Below are 18,809 nucleotides of genomic sequence, written 5' to 3'. Positions count from 1 at the left end.
CCCACCTTTGGCTCGCTTGCCGTGAAGGAGTTCCGAGTAGAGCGCTTGCTTTGGGAGTCTCGTGTCTGGGGCATGCGGACAATGTGGCCCTGCCCAGCGGAGCTGGTCGAGTGTGGTCAGTGCTTCGATGCTGGGGATGTTGGCCTGGTCGAGGACGCTAACGTTGGTGCGTCTGTCCTCCCAGGGGATTTGCAGGATCTTGCGGAGACAGCGTTGGTGGTATTTCTCCAGCGACTTGAGGTGTGCACTGTACATGGTCCATGTCTCTGAGCCATACAGGGGACGATGATTCTATGATGATGATGGCTGCCAGCTATTGCTCGGGTCACTCTGAGCATCTGTACCTCCCCCAGCTATTGCTCAAGTCACTCTGAACATCTGTATCTCCGCCAGCCATTGCTCAAGTCACTCAAAACATCTGTATCTCTGCCAGCTATTGTTCGGGTCACTCCGAACATCTGTATCACCACCAGTCATTGTTCGGGTCACTCCGAACATCTGTATCTCCACCAGTTGTTGCACTGTGTCACTCTGAAAATCTGGATCTCTGCCAGCTATTTCTCAGGTCACTCAAATCACCTGTATCTTGCCAGCTGTCGTGCTGTGTCACTCCGAACATCTGTATCTCCGCCAGCCATTGCTCAAGTCACTCAAAACATCTGTATCTTGCCAGCTGTCGCGCTGCGTCACTCCGAACATCTGTATCTCTGCCAGCTGTTGCGCTGTGTCACTCTGAACATCTGTATCTACGCCAGCTGTTGCTCCGGTCACTAAGAACATCTGTATCTCCGTCAGGTATTGCTCGGGTCACTCCGAACATCTGTATCTCTGCCAGATGTTGCTCGGGTCACTCCGAACATCTGTATCTCTGCCAGATGTTGCTCGGGTCACTCCGAACATCTGTATCTCTGCCAGATGTTGCTCGGGTCACTCCGAACATCTGTATCTCTGCCAGATGTTGCTCGGGTCACTCCGAACATCTATCTCTCCGCCAGCTGCTGCGTTGTGTCACTCTAAACATCTGTATCTCCGCCAGATGTTGCTGGGACCTCCCTTGGCTCTCTGAGCCTCAATCCAGGCCTCGCCCCCTCCCTGCAGGGTCCCGCCTTCCCCGGCCGCTGATAGGCTGCCCGGGACGCCCATCAGGCTGGGCCCCGCCCCCGTGCTGCCCTGCCCTTTAAATGGTGCGGCGGAGGCGAACGGGCGGCTCAGTGCAGCAGGACAGCGTGACGGTCGTGACGGAGGACACCGTGCAAAGCCCCGGGACACCGTGACACCGTGACAACCGTGCCAACCGTGCCCAGGACACCGTGCAAAGCCCAGGACACCGTGCAAAGCAAAGGACACCGGCTCGCTCTCTTTCCCCCCCCCCCACACCACCCCCCCACCTTTCTCAACACTCCCAGGTAAGCCAGCTCCGGATCCTGCTCCTGCTCCGGCTCAACCCCCAGCCCAGCCCGCTTCATGTGTCAGGGATTTTGGGGGGGTGAACCATTGCTCATGTCACCCTCCCTGCACAGCTGGGGCTCTCTGGGGTTGTGCTGTGCAGGGTAAGGGTCTTGAAGAATAAGTTGTACAGGTTAAGGGTCTCTGGGGTTGAGGTGGGCAATTTAAGGGTCTCTGGGGTTGAGGTGGGCAATTTAAGGGTCTCTGGGGTTGAGGTGGGCAATTTAAGGGTCTTCAGGAATAAGTTGTACAGGTTAAGGTTCTCTGGAGTTGTGCTGTGCAGTTTAAGGGTCTTCAGGAATAAGTTGTACAGGTTAAGGGTCTCTGGAGTTGTGCTGTGCAGTTTAAGGGTCTTCAGGAATAAGTTGTACAGGTTAAGGGTCTCTGGGGTTGTGCTGTGCAGTTTAAGGGTCTTCAGGAATAAGTTGTACAGGTTAAGGGTCTCTGGAGTTGAGGTGTGCAGTTTAAGGGTCTCTGGGGTTGAGGTGTGCAGTTTAAGGGTCTCTGGGGTTGAGGTGTGCAGTTTAAGGGTCTCTGGGGTTGAGGTGTGCAGTTTAAGGGTCTCGAGTTGAGGTGTGCAGTTTAAGGGTCTCTGGGGTTGAGGTGTGCAGTTTAAGGGTCTCTGGGGTTGAGGTGTGCAGTTTAAGGGTCTCTGGGGTTGAGGTGTGCAGTTTAAGGGTCTCTGGGGTTGAGGTGTGCAGTTTAAGGGTCTCTGGGGTTGATCTGGCCAGTTTAAGGGTCTCTGGAGTTGGTCTGTGCAGTTTAAAGGTCTCCAGGAGGGAGCTGGACCGGTGAGGGAGTCTCTGAGATTGAGGGAGGGGACATGTGAGTGCGATTCTGGGGGAGAGGATGTCCGGAGGCTGATATTTTTTGTTAGTCGTTCCTGGGAGGAGGGTGATGCTGGCACTTTATTGCCCGTCCCTAATTGCCCCTTCGCCAAGAGCCGCCTTCTTGAACCGCTGCAGTCCCGTGTTGGGGAGGGAGTTCCAGATGAAGGAGCGGCCGGTTTTTATATTTCCAAGTCTGGGTGGTGTGTGACTGGGAGGGGAGCGTGGAGGTTTGAGGGGCTGAGTGTGTAAGAGAAGGGCAGGGTTTCAGAGGGTGGTGTATGCCTCCGGTACAAGGGACGAACTGCCTCCCAAGTACTCGAGTGTGTCGTGCCAGACTGCTGCTGCAATATTTCTATTGCCTCTCACTGGAATGTTGTTTTGTTTCAAAAAAAAAACGCCACTTCCATTGGCTGAGGCGACTGCCACTCCCTGACTGCTGGCCCCACCTGTATTTCACGGAGGCAGCACTTCGCAAAGGTGCCTGCCCCTCCTCAGCGCGCCCCCCCCCCCACACACACACACACACACACACACACACACACACACACACACAGAATCCCACGACTCTTGTCTTCCCTGATCCACTGCCTCCCTAGCGAATTAATGCTAATGTTTTAATTGCCTGTTTGTCTTACCCCCCCTCCCCGCCCCACTCCAGCCTGTCCCCCGACGCCCCCCCCCCTCCCCTCCAGACGTACGGTGTGTGATACAATCTTTGCTCCCTCCCCCCCGCCGATTCCCGTTCACTCCACACTTTGTGCCCGATTTTACCCTTCTCCCCCCCCCCCCCCACCCCCCACCCCCTCCCGCATCTCTCTGGCCCCACCCACTTCCCTCCAAGCTTCACTTTTTAAACCCTTGCTCTTTGGGACATTTTGTTGCCTCCCCCACTTTCGTTTTTATCGAACCTCGCCGCACAGGAGGATCCCATCGGGGCCCCTGGAGCCCGTGCTGTGCCGGCTCTGTGACAGAGCGATCCAATCAGTCCCACTCCCCCCCCCTGCTCTTTCCCCACAGCCCCAGCCCCACTCCCCCCACCCAGTATTTACCCAATTCCCCCGTTTGAAAGTCCCGATTGAATCTGCTCCCACCCCCCTTTCAGGCAGCGCGTTCCCGATCACAACAACTCGCTGCGTCAAAAACACATTCTCCCCATCTCCCCCTCTGGTTCCATCGCCGATTATCGTCAATCTGTGTCCCTCTGGTTACCCACCCTCCTGCCCCGGGAACAGTCTCTCCTGATTTACTCCTCAAAACCCCTCGGGATAGTGAATCCCTCGATTTAAATCTCCCCCTTAACCTTCTCTGCTCCGAGAGGGAACAACCCCGGCTTCTCCAGTCTCTCCCCGTCACTGAAGTCCCACATCCCCCGGGACCATTCTGGTCAATCTCCTCCCCACCCTCCCCCATGGCCTTCACATCCTCCCTAAATTGTGTGAGGCCCAAAATTGGCCACAATGCTCCAGCAAAAGGGCGCCCCAGCTCGAATACAGATCCTTCCACCGCCTAATCTGAGTTTTTTTTTATAAAGGTTTAGCGCAGCTTTGTTCTGTTGTACTATACGCCGCTATTTATCTGCCGTGGCATGGTCACCTTTGCTTCCGCTCTGTAAGGTTCTCCGAGACGTGGGTGCTGACTCTCTCTCTCTCTCTCTCTTTCTCTCTCCACCCCCTCAGACTGTTCCAAGATGGGTACACCACGCCAGAAGCAGGGTGCCCGGACCAACCCTTCCACCCCTTTGAGTCCGACCAAGATCAGCCGGCTCCAGGAGAAGGAGGACCTTCAGAATCTCAACGACCGTTTGGCTGTCTACATCGACAAGGTCCGCTCGCTGGAGTTGGAGAATGCCGGCCTGCGGCTCCGCATCACGGAGTCCGAGGAGACCACCAGCCGCGAGGTGGTCAACATCAAGTCCATGTACGAGACTGAGCTGGCCGACGCCCGCAAGACCCTGGATGACGTGGCCAAAGAGAAGGCCCGTCAGCAGCTGGAGTTGGGCAAGATCCGGGAGCTGTACAACGAGCTGAAGACCCGGTAGGTGACCTCCGTCTTAATCTCTGCCTCCATGGCCAGCGGGCTCGACCTGCCCTCGCGCGCAACTCCTTCCACCGCCTAATTTGAGTGTTACCCAGCTGAAAGTCTTTGCCCACACCCCCTGTCACATCAACCTATCGCTCGTCGATTTATCTCAATATTCCTGTGAAGCGCCTTGGGACATCTCACCACATTAAAGGCGCTATATAAATACAAGTTGTTGTTGTGTTAATTGCTCCCTCTGTTCTCCGATCGGCTCTTATTCTTTCGTTGACTCCATCCTCGATCCTCAATTCACTTCTAAAATCTGCGCACCATGCCTCCTCCTTCCCTGCCTTCAAAAGCCTTTTCTTTGAGTCTGCCTTTGCACCCACTTCCACCCATCCCATAAATTCCTAACTCGCACCGAGTCCCGCTCACCCCTCACCCCCTGTGCTCACTGCCCCCGTGTCCTAACTCGCACCGAGTCCCGCTCACCCATCACCCCCTGTGCTCACTGCCCCGTGTCCTAACTCACACCCAGTCCCACTCACCCATCACCCCCTGTGCTCACTGCCCCATGTCCTAACTCGCACCGAGTCCCACTCACCATCACCCCCTGTGCTCACTGCCCCGTGTCCTAACTCGCACCCAGTCCCACTCACCCATCACCCACTGTGCTCACTGCCCCGTGTCCTAACTCACACCCAGTCCCACTCACCCATCACCCACTGTGCTCACTGCCCCGTGTCCTAACTCACACCCAGTCCCACTCACCCATCACCCCCTGTGCTCACTGCCCCGTGTCCTAACTCGCACCCAGTCCCACTCACCCATCACCCACTGTGCTCACTGCCCCGTGTCCACTCGCACCGAGTCCCGCTCACCCATCACCCCCTGTGCTCACTGCCCCGTGTCCTAACTCGCACCGAGTCCTGCTCACCCATCACCCCCCTGTGCTCGCTGCCCCCGTGTCCTAACTCGCACCGAGTCCCACTCCCCCATCACCCCCTGTGCTCACTGCCCCGTGTCCTAACTCTCTCCAAGTCCCGCTCGCTGCCCCGTGTCCACTCCCACCGAGTCCCACTCCCCCATCACCCCCTGTGCTCACTGCCCCGTGTCCTAACTCTCACCGAGTCCCGCTCACCCACCACCCCTTGGTGCTTCAGGCATTCAATTAATTAAGCAACGCCTCGATTTTAAAATTCTCATCCACATATTCAAAGCCCTCCATGGCCCTCGCCCCCTCCCTATCTCTCGAACCTCCTCCTTCCCCTACACCCCTCCCGATCTCTGTAATCTCCTCCAGCCCCACAACCCCCGAGATCTCTGCACTCCTCTAATTCTGCCCTCCTGACCATCCCCTGATTATAATCGCTCCACCATCGGTGGCCGTGCCTTCAGCTGCCTGGGCCCCAAGCTCTGGAACTCCCTCCCTAAACCTCGCCTCCTCTCTCTCCTCCTTTTAAGACGCTCCTTAAAACCCACCTCCGTGACCCAGCTTTTGGTCACCTGCCCCCAATATCTCCTTATGGGGCTCTGTGTCAAATATTGTCTGATAATCGCCCCTGGGCAATGCCTTGGAACGTTTTACTGCATTAAAGGCGCTATATAAATGCAAGTTGTTTATTTGTTTATCTTGGTGGCCACTTTTTTTTTCCATTCTTTGTTGAGCACTTTGTGGCATTTTCTCTGTTCTATGAAAAAGATCGACTTGAATTTATATAGCGCCTTTCATGACTACCGGACGTCTCAAAGCGCTTTACAGCCAATGAAATACTTTTGGAGTGTGGTCACTGTTGTATTGTGGGAAACGCGGCAGCTCAATTTGCGCACAGCAAGCTCCCACACACAGCGATGTGATAATGACCCGGATCATCTGTTTGTGATGTTGGTTGAGGGATAAATATTGGCCCCAGGACACCGGGGAGAACTCCCCCGGCTCTTCTTCCAATAGTGGCCCTGGGTTCTTTTACATCCACCTGAGAGGGCAGACGGGGCCTCGGTTTAATGGCTCATCCAAAAGATGGCCCCTCCGACAGTGCGGCGCTCCCTCAGTACTGCCCCTCCGACAGTGCGGCGCTCCCTCAGTACTGCCCCTCTGACAGTGCGGCGCTCCCTCAGTACCGCCCCTCCGACAGTGCGGCGCTCCCTCAGTACCGCCCCTCCGACAGTGCGGCGCTCCCTCAGTACTGCCCCTCCGACAGTGCGGCACTCCCTCAGTACTGCAATGGGAGTGTCAGCTTAGATTTTGGTTCTCAACTCCCTGGAGCAGGACTCGAACCCACAACCTTCTGACTCCGAGGCGAGAGTGCTGCCCACTGAGCCACGGCTGACCCTGTGGGAATTGGATAAATACTGGGCGGGGGGAAATGCCGGGATGTGGAGAGAGAGCAGGGGGGAGTGGGACTGAGTGGATCACTCTGTCACAGAGCCGGCACGGATTCGATGGGCCGAATGGCCACCTCCTGGGCTGAGAGATTGTATGAAGGTCAAGGACTGGAAACAGAAATAGGATTCCTTATCAAAGGGAGGCAAAGATCACAATTGCGTTGTATAATTTACTGTAAAGTGAATCCCTTGCACAATTGTTCTCATCATAAATAATGCAGTCATGTATATCGTGAAAACACACAGGCATGAAATTAAAATGTTATTCATGCTGCTCTTTGTAAAAGTACATTTTAATATGGACAGGAGTCAGCAACTTGCATTTATATAGCGCCTTTAATTTTGCAAAACCGTCCCAAGGAGCTTCACAGCGGCGATTATCAAACAGAAATTTTCACCGAGCCACCTGAGATATTGGGACAGGTCTGGCCAGAGAGGTGGGTTTTAAGCAACGTCTTAAAGGAGGAGAGAGAGGCGAGAGGTTTAGGGAGGGAGTTCCAGAGCTTGGGGCCCAGGCAGCTGAAGGCACAGCCACCGATGGTGGAGCGATGGAAATCGAGGGATGCTCAGGAGGGCAGAATTGGAGGAGTGCAGAGATCTCGGGGGGGTTGTGGGGCTGGAGGGGGTTACAGAGATAGGGAGGGTTGTAGGGGCTGGAGGAGGTTACAGAGATAGGGAGGGGTGTAGGGGCTGGAGGAGGTTAGAGATAGGGAGGGGTGTAGGGGCTGGAGGGGGTTACAGAGATAGCGAGGGGTGTAGGGGCTGGAGGAGGTTAGAGATAGGGAGGGTTGTAGGGGCTGGAGGAGGTTAGAGAGATAGGGAGGGGTGTAGGGGCAGGAGGGGGTTACAGAGATAGGGAGGGGTGTAGGGGCTGGAGGAGGTTACAGAGATAGGGAGGGGTGTAGGGGCTGGAGGAGGTTAGAGATAGGGAGGGTTGTAGGGGCTGGAGGAGGTTTGAGATAGGGAGGGGGTGAGGCCATGGAGGGATTGGAACATGTATCCGGGTGTTAAGGAGTTAAGGTTGTATGACTGTAATACTGCTGTCATAGCAAATGGGAGCAGAGTTTAAAGGCTTAAGGACAGTAGCTTCATAACTTGATCATTGAGTGATAACTTAGTGTAGACTTGGACGTGGATGTGATGTACTGTAACTATTCAGCACCAGATCAGTGAACCGAGGAACAGGAGGAGGCCATTCAGCCCCTTGAGCCTGTTGTGCCAGTCAGTGAGACCATGACTGATCAGTCACTCGAACTCCAAACACCCACCTTTGGCCCAGATCCCTTACTACTTCTGAATTAGCAATGCTCCCTCAGTACTGCCCCTCCGACAGTGAGGCGCTCCCTCAGCACCGCCCCTCTGACAGTGCGGTGCTCCCTCAGTACTGCCCCTCCGACAGTGCGGCGCTCCCTCAGTACTGCCCCTCCGACAGTGCAGCACTCCCTCAGTACCGCCCCTCCGACAGTGCGGCGCTCCCTCAGTACCGCCCCTCCGACAGTGCGGCGCTCCCTCAGTACCGCCCCTCCGACAGTGCGGCGCTCCCTCAGTACCGCCCCTCCGACAGCGCGGCGCTCCCTCAGTACCGCCCCTCCGACAGCGCAGTGCGGCGCTCCCTCAGTACCGCCCCTCCGACAGTGCGGCGCTCCCTCAGTACCGCCCCTCCGACAGTGCGGTGGTCCCTCAGTCCTACACTGGAAGTGTAGGCCTAGATTTTTTTGTGCTCAAGTCCCTAGAGTGGGACTTGAACCCACGACCTTCTGACCCAGAGGTGAGAGTGCTGCCCACTGAGCCACGGCTGACACCTTTTTTAATATAAATGCTCGTCCGTTCTTGACCAAACTAAAGTACGGAGGTTTGAGCGAGCATTACTCTGTGACCTCTGCAGTCTGATTGGCCAAATCCTGCCATTCCCATTCGAAATGACCTTGAGTGAAGGTGACTCTTGAACTATTCCCAACATGCCTGTTTCCAGTAATAACCAAACTCCAGGTCTGAGGTGCTTTTTTAAACTTTCACTTTCTGTGCTGCCTAAGGAAATGATGGACAAGAACAACTTATGTTTATATAGCGACTTTAACGTAGCAAAAAGGCCCAAGGCGCTTCACGCGAGTATTATGAGAGTAAAACATTTGACATCGAGCCGCATAAATAGAAATTAGTGCAGCAGATTAGAGATATGGAGGGATTTGTAAACAAGGATGGAGAATTTTGAAATTGAGACGTTGCTTAACCGGGAGCCAATGTAGGTCAGCGAGCACAGGGGGTGATGGGTGAGCGGGACTCGCTGCGAGTTAGGACACGGGGTCAGCGAGCACAGTGGGTGATGGGTGAGCGGGACTCGCTGCGAGTTCGGACACGGGGTCAGCGAGCACAGGGGGTGATGGGTGAGCGGGACTCGGTGCGAGTTAGGACACGGGGGCAGTGAGCACAGGGGGTGATGGGTGAGTGGGACTCGCTGCGAGTTTGGACACGGGGTCAGCGAGCACAGGGGGTGATGGGTGAGTGGGACTCGGTGCGAGTTAGGACACGGGGTCAGCGAGCACAGGAGGGGGTGATGTGTGAGTGGGACTCGGTGCGAGTTAGGACACGGGGGCAGTGAGCACAGTGGGTGATGGGTGAGCGGGACTCGGTGCGAGTTAGGACACGGGGTCAGCGAGCACAGGGGGTGATGGGTGAGCGGGACTCGGTGCAAGTTAGGACACTGGGTCAGCGAGCACAGGGGGTGATGGGTGAGCGGGACTCGGTGCGAGTTGGGACACGGGGGCAGCTGAGTTTTTGATCACCTCTCGTTTACGTGGGGTAGCACGTAGGAGTCGGATTGGATGGAAAGGAGGGAGAGCAAAGATTTTACGATGGGACTGTTCAACTGGGGTCGGGGGGGGGCGGTCTGATCTGGTTGTGGGGAAATGCGTTGGCTGTGTTTTTCAGAGGAGGTGGGGCGTATTCAATTGCAGAATTCTCGGCCCCATCTGTTGTTGATGCAGAATCCATCCATTCTGCTGGAAGGGAAGTCATTGCCTGTAAATGAGAGTAGTCAACATAACCGAGAGTGGGGTTAGACTGGGTGGGATATTAAAGGGTGTGGGGAGTGAGGGGGAGAGTGGGATTAGACTGGGTGGGATATTAAAGGGGGAGTGAGGGGGAGAGTGGGATTAGACTAGGTGGGATATTAAAGGGTGAGGGGGGAGAGTGAGGTTAGACTGAGTGGGATATTAAAGGGTGTGGGGAGTGAGGGGGAGAGTGGGATTAGACTGGGTGGGATATTAAAGGGTACGGAGAGTGAGGGGGAGAGTGGGATTGGACTGGGTGGGATATTAAAGGATGTGGGGAGTGAGGGGAGAGTGGGATTAGACTGGGTGGGATATTAAAGGGTACGGGGAGTGAGGGGGAGAGTGGGGTTAGACTGGGTGGGATATTAAAGGATACGGGGAGAGTGGGATTGGACTGGGTTCCAAGGGATAGACCTATGGGCCAAATGGCCTGTTTCTGTGCTAAGACACTCTAAGGTGGTGCTTCTAACCCTAGAGGTTTGAAAAGTGACATTAATTCTTATTTATAAACACTGCCTCATTGAATGTAAACTTATTTTTAAAACTTTGTGACGTGTTTGAAACAAGACTTCAGTCTATCAGAGACCTTGTGATCTCTTCAGTTGGGTGGGGCAGTGGAGGTTACATACACTGATCATTCCACCCTCTGACCCGGCCCTATCTGGTATTAACCGTGTTCCCCAGGGCTGTGACAGTATCAACTCGGGCCATTAATGTGGGATGCTCTCCTGATCGGTCTCCCACCTCCCACCCTTCCAAAACATCAGCTCATCCCAAAATCCCCCTGCCCCCGTGTCCTAACTCGCACCGAGTCCCACTCACCCATCACCCTCTGCTCGCTGCCCCCGTGTCCTAACTCTCACCCAGTCCCACTCACCCATCACCCCCTGTGCTCACTGCCCCCGTATCCTAACTCGCACCGAGTCCCGCTCACCCATCACCCCCTGTGCTCGCTGCCCCGTGTCCTAACTCGCACCGAGTCCCGCTCACCCATCACCCCCTGTGCTCACTGCCCCGTGTCCTAACTCACACCGAGTCCCGCTCACCCAACACCCCCTGTGCTCACTGCCCCTGTGTCCTAACTCGCACCGAGTCCCACTCACCCATCACCCACTCTGCTCACTGCCCTGTGTCCTAACTCGCACCCAGTCCCACTCACCCATCACCCACTGTGCTCACTGCCCTGTGTCCTAACTCGCACCGAGTCCCACTCACCCATCACCCACTCTGCTCGCTGCCCCTGTGTCCTAACTCGCACTGAGTCCCGCTCACCCGTCACCCCCTGTGCTCGCTGACCGACATTGGCTCCCGGTTAAGCAACGCCTCCTTTTTACAATTCTTGTTTTCAAATCCCTCTGTGGCTTCCAACCCCCTCTCTATCTCTGTAACCTCCTCCAGCCCCTACACCCCTCCCTATCTCTGTAACCTCCTCCAGCCCCTACATCCCTCCCTATCTCTGTAACCTCCTCCAGCCCCACAACCCCTCTGAGATCTCTGCACTCCTCCAATTCTGGCCTCTTGCCCATCCCCCGATTTCCATCGCTCCACCATCGGTGGCCGTGCCTTCAGCTGCCTGGGCCCCAAGCTCTGGAACTCCCTCCCTAAACCTCTCTGCCTCTCTCTCCTCCTTTTTAAGACGCTCCTTAAAACCCTCCTCTTTGACCCAGCTTTTGGTCACCTGCCCTAATATCTCATTAAATGTTTTGGTGTCAAGGTTTGTGTGACAACGCTCTTGTGAAGGGCCGAGGGATGTTTCACTGCTCAAGGCACTATATAAATGTAGGTTGGTTTAAGTGAAGGGACTGGCTGAAGGCTGGGTTGTTTCCAAACGTTAACGGTGATCAATGGGCCAGTCCTTCAATGTGTCTGATCATCCCTTGCAATGTTCACCCTGCTGCCTGGATAGTCCGTACCACACCACATCCTGTGTGTGAAGTCGGTAAATCTAATGTGCGTTCACTTGGAATACTCGTGGCGTGTGTTGTTAAGATTGGGCTGTATGTGGGCCGATGTTGTACTGGTTGTATGATGATTTGTTGTAATTACTTCTTCATTCAGGAGGGAGAAGTGTAATATATGTATAGCTCCACCTAGTGGACTGCTGTGGCATTGCAGCCATTGCTGTTTACGACAATGACGTGCCCGGCTTCCTGAAGTTATCAGCCATCTTGAAGCCTGTGTGTTTGATGTCGTACTGAAAACATAACACTGGTCCCTGTCTCTCTGCAGTTTGTGGTGTGTCCTGAAACAAAGGGCCTTTTCAAATATTGACTTAAACCTGTTGCTTCACATGATGTGTGTGGCTATGAGCTGATGGGGAAATTGACCTTTTGTGAAACAGCAGTATTTCTATGACTGGTACAAGGTTATTATAACAGGCCTGTGGATATCCTGGATTAATAAATATCCTGAACTCTGTTGTTTATTTAAAATCTCGTGGAAAGAAAACTAATATCGGATCTCTGTGGATGAATTCTGATTTATATTTATATATCGGCTTATCGCTCCCTCAGCACTGCCCCTCCGACAGCGCAGTACGGTGCTCCCTCAGTACTGCCCCTCCGACAGCGCAGTACGGCGCTCCCTCAGTACTGCCCCTCCGACAGCGCAGTACAACGCTCCCTCAGTACTGCCCCTCCGACAGCGCAGTACGGTGCTCCCTCAGTACTGCCCCTCCGACAGCGCAGTACGGCGCTCCCTCAGCACTGCCCCTCCGACAGTACGGCGCTCCCTCAGCACTGCCCCTCTGACAGTACGGCGCTCCCTCAGTACTGCCCCTCCGACAGCGCAGTACGGCGCTCCCTCAGCACCGCCCCTCCGACAGTGGGGCGCTCCCTCAGCACCGCCTCTCCGACAGTGTGGCGCTCCCTCAGCACCGCCCCTCCGACAGTGTGGCGCTCCCTCGGTACTGCACTGGGTGTGTCGGCCTGGATCATGTGCTGCAGTAGCTGGAGTGGAGTGTGACTTGAAGCCACGACCTCCTGACTCCCGACGCAAGAATGTTACCGGCTGCAGCCTTTCCTCGGTGCACGTATGCATCCAGGGAAGTGGTGGGAGAAGGGGTTAAAATGCAGGGCGGACCTGAAGCTCGTGTGTGTGTGTGTGTGTGTGAATGATTTGCGTGGTTCCCTCGGACGTACAGCTGTTGAGTCAGACAGACTTGTGACACCCTGGCCTCGCCCAGTTACTGAACAATTCATTCATTCATGTCCCTGTTTGTGATGTAAATACGGTTACAGTTGTCGCTGTTTGCCGAGACTTCAGTAGTCCTGAAGTGAGTTGGGGAGGTTTTCCCTGACCCAGGAACCCCCATGTCTTCTGGATGTCCTTGGGTACGGATCATGGCTTGACCTGCAGAGCGAGACCCGTTCACAAGTGTACAACTCGACCTATAGCTGCGGTGCTGGTGATAATTCACTGCTTCCCACCAGTGCAGCAGCAATGGAGCCATGTGGCTCATCACCGACTGCATTGAGATTCCCCGGTGCAAACGAGTCTCCTCGAATCTCACCCCCGTCCGTTCTGCCCTTAAACACCCACAAGAACAGAAGCAACAGGAGCAGGAGTCGGCCATTCGGCCCCTCGAGCCTGCTCCGCCATTCAATACGATCATGGCTGATCCGATCATGGACTCAGCTCCACTTCCCTGCCTGCCCCTTTATCGGTTAAGAAACTGTCTATTTCTGTCTTAAATATATTCAATGTCCCAGCTTCCACAGCTCTCTGAGGCAGCGAATTCCACAGATTTACAACCCTCTGAGAGAAGAAATTCCTCCTCATCTCAGTTTTAAATGGGCGGCCCCTTATTCTAAGACCATGCCCCCTAGTTCTAGTCTCCCCCATCAGTGGGAACATCCTCTCTGCATCCACCTTGTCAAGCCCCCTCATAATCTGATACGTTTCGATAAGATCACCTCTCATTCTTCTGAATTCCAATGAGTAGAGGTCCAACCTCCTCAACCTTTCCTCATAAGTCAACCCCCTCATCCCCGGAATCAACCGAGTGAACCTTCTCTGAACTGCCTCCAAAGCAAGTATATCCTTTCGTAAATATGGAAACCAAAACTGCACGCAGTACTCCAGTATTTCTCATCAGTCCTAAATGGCCGAGCCCTTATCCTGAGACTGTGTGACCCCTGGTTCTAGACTCCCCAGCCCAGGGGAAACACGCTCCCTGCATCTACCCTGTCCAGCTCTGTAAGAATTGTGTGTGTTTCAATGAGATCACCTCCCATTCTTCTAAACTCTGGAGAATATCGGCTTGGTCTGCCCAATCTCTCCTCATAGGACAATCCCTGCCTCCACTTGTACGGTGCAGGTTTGGAGTCGATGCCAGGTCCAAGCACTCGAGACACTAAAGCAGACCCAACTGGAACAAGGCACTGATTTACCGGTGCCTGGGGTCTCCAAGCGTCATGGGCCTCAGTGGGGTACAGGTCAGTGGCCCCCCTGTGTAACCGTGCTGGTCAATTGACGGATCGGGAGGGGTGTGGAGGTCAGCCTGATCTGGTTAAATAGTGGATAGGACGGACCTGTTTCCCTCGGCAGAGGGGTCAACAACCAGGGGGCACAGATTTAAAGTAATCGGGGGGAGGTTTAGAGGGGATTTGAGGGGGCATGTCTTCACCCAGAGGGTGGTGGGGGTCTGGGGTGGAACTCGCTGCCTGAAAGGGTGGTAGAGGCAGAAACCCTCACCACATTTAAAAAGTACCTGGATGTGCAGCTTGAAGTGTCGTAACCCACAGGGCCACGGACCGAGAGCGGGATTAGGCCGGGTGGCTCTTTGTCGGCTGTAAATCGGTGATTGGCGGAGCAGGCTCGAGGGGCTGTGTGGCCAACTCCTGCTCCTTGTGTCCTTGTGGTGCTGCGGTTGAGCGGGGAGAGTCTGTGATTGGCTCACTGTATGGGGGCAGGTCTGTGATTGGCTCAGTGTATGGGGGCAGGGTCTGTGGCTCACTAAGGGGACGGGGTCTGTGATTGGCTCACTGTAAGGGGACGGGGTCTGTGATTGGCTCACTGTAAGGGGACGGGGTCTGTGATAGGCTCACCGTAAGTGGGTGGGGTCTGTGATTGGCTCACGAAGGGGATGGGGTCTGTGATTGGCTCACTGTAAGGGGACAGGTCTGTGATTGGCTCACCGTAAGGGCGTGGGGTTTGTGATTGGCTTACTAAGGGGCTGGGGAAGGTCTGTGATTGGCTCACTAAGGGAACAGGGTCTGTGATTGGTTCCTGCTCCACAAAGTATTAAATTCTGGGTGTTGCAGCTTCTGGTTGAGCACCGTCGCCTGGAACTTTGCTAAACGACCAAAATCAACACTTGACGTCAGCTCCCCACCAGGCCACAGGCAGGCTTGGAACCGTCTGGAGCACATTCCCTCTTGTCTGTCAGCAAACCATTCCCCACCTCGAGCTGAATCTTCTGGCTGGTGCCTCCCTGAGTGGCTGGGCGTCTCCTGTCACAGCACCAGAGCGCACCAACACCCGGGTCCCATGGCTCAGTGGGCAGCACTCTCGCCTCTGAGGCAGAAGGTCGTGGGTTCAAGTCCCACTGCGGAGAGCCGAGCCCATAATCCAGGCCGACACTCCCAATGTCAGCGCTGAGGGAGCGCCGTACTGCGCTGTCGGAGGGGCAGTACTGAGGGAACCGCACACTGTCGGAGGGGCAGTACTGAGGGAGTGCCGTACTGCGCTTTCGGAGGGGCAGTACTGAGGGAGCGACGTACTGCGCTGTCGGAGGGGCGGTACTGAGGGAGTGCCGTACTGCACTGTCGGAGGGGCAGTACTGAGGGAGTGCCGTACTGCGCTGTCGGAGGGGCGGTACTGAGGGAGTGCCGTACTGCGCTGTCGCAGGGGCAGTACTGAGGGAGCGCCGCACTGCGCTGTCGGAGGGGCGGTACTGAGGGAGTGCCGTACTGCGCTGTCGGAGGGGCAGTACTGAGGGAGCCCCGCACTGTCGGAGGGGCAGTACTGAGGGAGCGCCGTACTGCGCTGTCGGAGGGGCAGTACTGAGGGAGTGCCGCACTGTCTGAGTGCCGTCTTTTAGATGAGGCCCCGACTCCCCTCTCAGGTTGATGAAACAGTGCCACAGGGATTGTTTACAAGAGCAGGGGGAGTTCTCCCCGGTGTCCTGGGGCCAATATTTATCCCTCGACCAACAAGATGATCCAGTCATGACCTGGTGTGCTGTTTGTGGGATCTTGCTGTGCGCAAGTTGGCTGCCACTATTTTAAGACCAGTGTAATGCCCGTACAGCTGAGCTGGGCGACGGGCGGGAGAAGCCACATTAGAGGCAGGAATAACCTGTGCGAGGAGGGCAATTGCTCTCTGTGGACTTTGAGTTCTGGGTTGAAAGAGGTGCTCTGTGTGTCTGTGGGACTGAAGGTTAATGTTTTGAACGTGTCGGTTTTGGATGAATACTGTAACTGGAGACGGGAGATAGCCGGCCGTGGGCTGGGGCTGGGAGCAGGAATGTGCTAGAGTATGATGTGGGTGGGTCAATGAATCGAATAATGTTCAAGAGCTGAGGGTTGGCTGAGATAAGAGTGTTTGACAAGTCATTCAGGATAACGGGCGTTCTACTGCGTCCAGCTTGTATATCGACCCCGGAGACTGAGACTGCACTCCGTGATGGCCAAACTCCTCCAGTACATTAACGCGGTGCCCTTGAACAATGCTGGAACACGGAGACACGGACCCCCGGGGCCTGGGTTTATCCAGGGGGTCGCAAAACCAGAGCAAGGCGGCCCCGGGTCTGTGCTCCGATCGGTCGTTTCTAGCGAGTGGCCCCGGGGGAGCGAGGGTCAGGTCAGGACTCCCCGTCCTGCTCGTTACCCGCTGGCCGCTGGAAAACGCAATGTCCGACGAGGGGCTATGGTCAGGTTCAACCGCGCTTCCCTCCCTGGTTAAATAGCCGGCTGTCGTTTGTTCACTGAGGGCAGCCAGTGCTGGTGCAACTGGATCCAGTGGCTTGGGACTGCGGGCAGCCAGTGCTGGTGCAACTGGATCCAGTGGCTTGGGACTGCGGGCAGCCAGTGCTGGTGCAACTGGATCCAGTGGCTTGGGACTGAGGGGCAGCCAGTGCTGGTGCAACTGGATCCAGTGGCTTGGGACTGAGGGCAGCCAGTGCTGGTGCAACTGGATCCAGTGGCTTGGGACTGAGGGCAGCCAGTGCTGGTGCAACTGGATCCAGTGGCTTGGGACTGCGGGCAGCCAGTGCTGGTGCAACTGGATCCAGTGGCTTGGGACTGAGGGCAGCCAGTGCTGGTGCAACTGGATCCAGTGGCTTGGGACTGAGGGCAGCCAGTGCTGGTGCAACTGGATCCAGTGGCTTGGGACTGAGGGCAGCCAGTGCTGGTGCAACTGGATCCAGTGGCTTGGGACTGAGGGCAGCCAGTGCTGGTGCAACTGGATCCAGTGGCTTGGGACTGCGGGCAGCCAGTGCTGGTGGAATTGGATGCAGAGGGGCCAAAGTTTAACGGGGGGATTGTACCAAAAAAAGAACAACAAATAAGTTACAAATTAAATGAAGCCTCATTGAATTTGCTCAAATGCATGTTGGGTCTGGACGCTGATGCCCCGTTAATCTGTGCACTGGGGAAATGTCATTGCCCGAACGAGGTCTATTCCCCCGTGGGGCAGGGCGGCCGGAGACCCATTTGCTTCACTGATAAAACGGACATTTCTAATCACGACACCAGCCGAGCCACATCTGTATCGGAGCCTCGAGCCTGCTTTGTGAAGAGAGGAGGGTTGGAAGAAGTTCTGGCGTTTTGAAGGGGAGGGGGGGTGGTGTATGACATTCATTTACCGGCACCAATCCGGGGAGTCGGGGGTCCCGGCTAACCAGCGAGACCCCCCTCCCGCCCCCAACCTCCAGACCCACAGCATTAGCTCAGCAATACAGAGCAGAGTGGGAGTGAACGCCAAGGGGTTTGAGCGACAAGGACAGAACAAGCAGGAGCAGGAGTCGGCCATTCGGCCCCTCGAGCACTGCTCCGCCATTCAATAAAATGGCGCAAATACTGGGAGAGATTGCACCCTGCCAGACGCTGTTGTTGGGCTGCTTGGAGTCCGATCGTGTGCGTGGAGGAGCTTTATTTAGAACAGGGGACCTGGGTTTGAAATGTGTATTCATAGAATCCCATCTAAATTACATTCCCCGGAGACGCACAGTGGAACGACTCGAGCGGTGTCCGGGGACCCCACGGTGTGATGACTGCGTGTTTTACATACACAGCGACAATGGTGTTGGGCAAAAGACTTCTCAAAGTGCTCCACGGAGCCACCAAAAACGAAAGACTTGCTTTTATATAGTGCCTGTCACATCCACCGCGCGTCTCAAAGCGCTTTACGGCCAGTGAAGTACTCTTGGAGTGTGGTCACTGTTGTAATGCGGGAAACCCCTCCGACAGTGCGGCGCTCCCTCAGTACCGCCCCTCCGACAGTGCGGCGCTCCCTCAGTACCGCCCCTCCGACAGTGCGGCGCTCCCTCAGTACTGCCCCTCCGACAGTGCGGCGCTCCCTCAGTACTGCCCCTCCGACAGTGCGGCGCTCCCTCAGTACCGCCCCTCCGACAGTGCGGCGCTCCCTCAGTACTGCCCCTCCGACAGTGCGGCGCTCCCTCAGTACTGCCCCTCCGACAGTGCGGCGCTCCCTCAGTACTGCCCCTCCGACAGTGCGGCACTCCCTCAGTACTGCCCCTACGACACTCCCTCAGCACTGCCCCTACGACACTCCCTCAGCACTGCCCCTCCGACAGTGCGGCGCTCCCTCAGTGCCGTCCCTCCGACAGTGCGGCACTCCCTCAGTACTGCCCCTCCGACAGTGCGGCGCTCCCTCGGCACCGCCCCTCCGACAGCGCAGTACGGCGCTCCCTCACTAATACCCTGTATAACTGTAGCAAGACTTCTCTGCTTTTATACTCCATCCCGTTTGCAATAAAGGCCAACATTCCATTGGCCTTCCTGATCACTTGCTGTACCTGCGTACTAACCTTTTTGCAGCAACTATACGCACAATACTTGTCCTCAACTCGTACATTGAGTGCTGTCTGACCCTGAGTGAGCAAGGTTCTGATATC

The 18,809-nt window shown here is 55.7% G+C and overlaps 1 protein-coding gene across 6 annotated transcripts in view; it reads left to right on the top strand.

Annotated features, from left to right (window-relative positions):
- The first annotated feature begins 1,195 nt into the window (after positions 1–1,195).
- Positions 1,196–18,809, top strand: part of lmna (lamin A) — a 115,142-nt gene continuing 97,528 nt past the window's right edge. For all 6 annotated transcript variants that reach the window (XM_070868701.1, XM_070868697.1, XM_070868700.1 and 3 more), the window contains exons 1-2: positions 1,196–1,406; positions 3,953–4,310. In XM_070868701.1, the coding sequence (XP_070724802.1) occupies positions 3,964–4,310 (347 nt within the window). In that variant the 5' untranslated portion in view covers positions 1,196–1,406; positions 3,953–3,963. The remainder of the gene's footprint in view (positions 1,407–3,952; positions 4,311–18,809) is intronic.

The sequence above is a fragment of the Pristiophorus japonicus genome, chromosome 30 (genome assembly GCF_044704955.1).
Source record: "Pristiophorus japonicus isolate sPriJap1 chromosome 30, sPriJap1.hap1, whole genome shotgun sequence".
NCBI lineage: Eukaryota > Metazoa > Chordata > Chondrichthyes > Pristiophoridae > Pristiophorus > Pristiophorus japonicus.
Note: the sequence above shows the minus strand (reverse complement) of the source record. Positions and strands in the feature narration are given on the sequence as shown.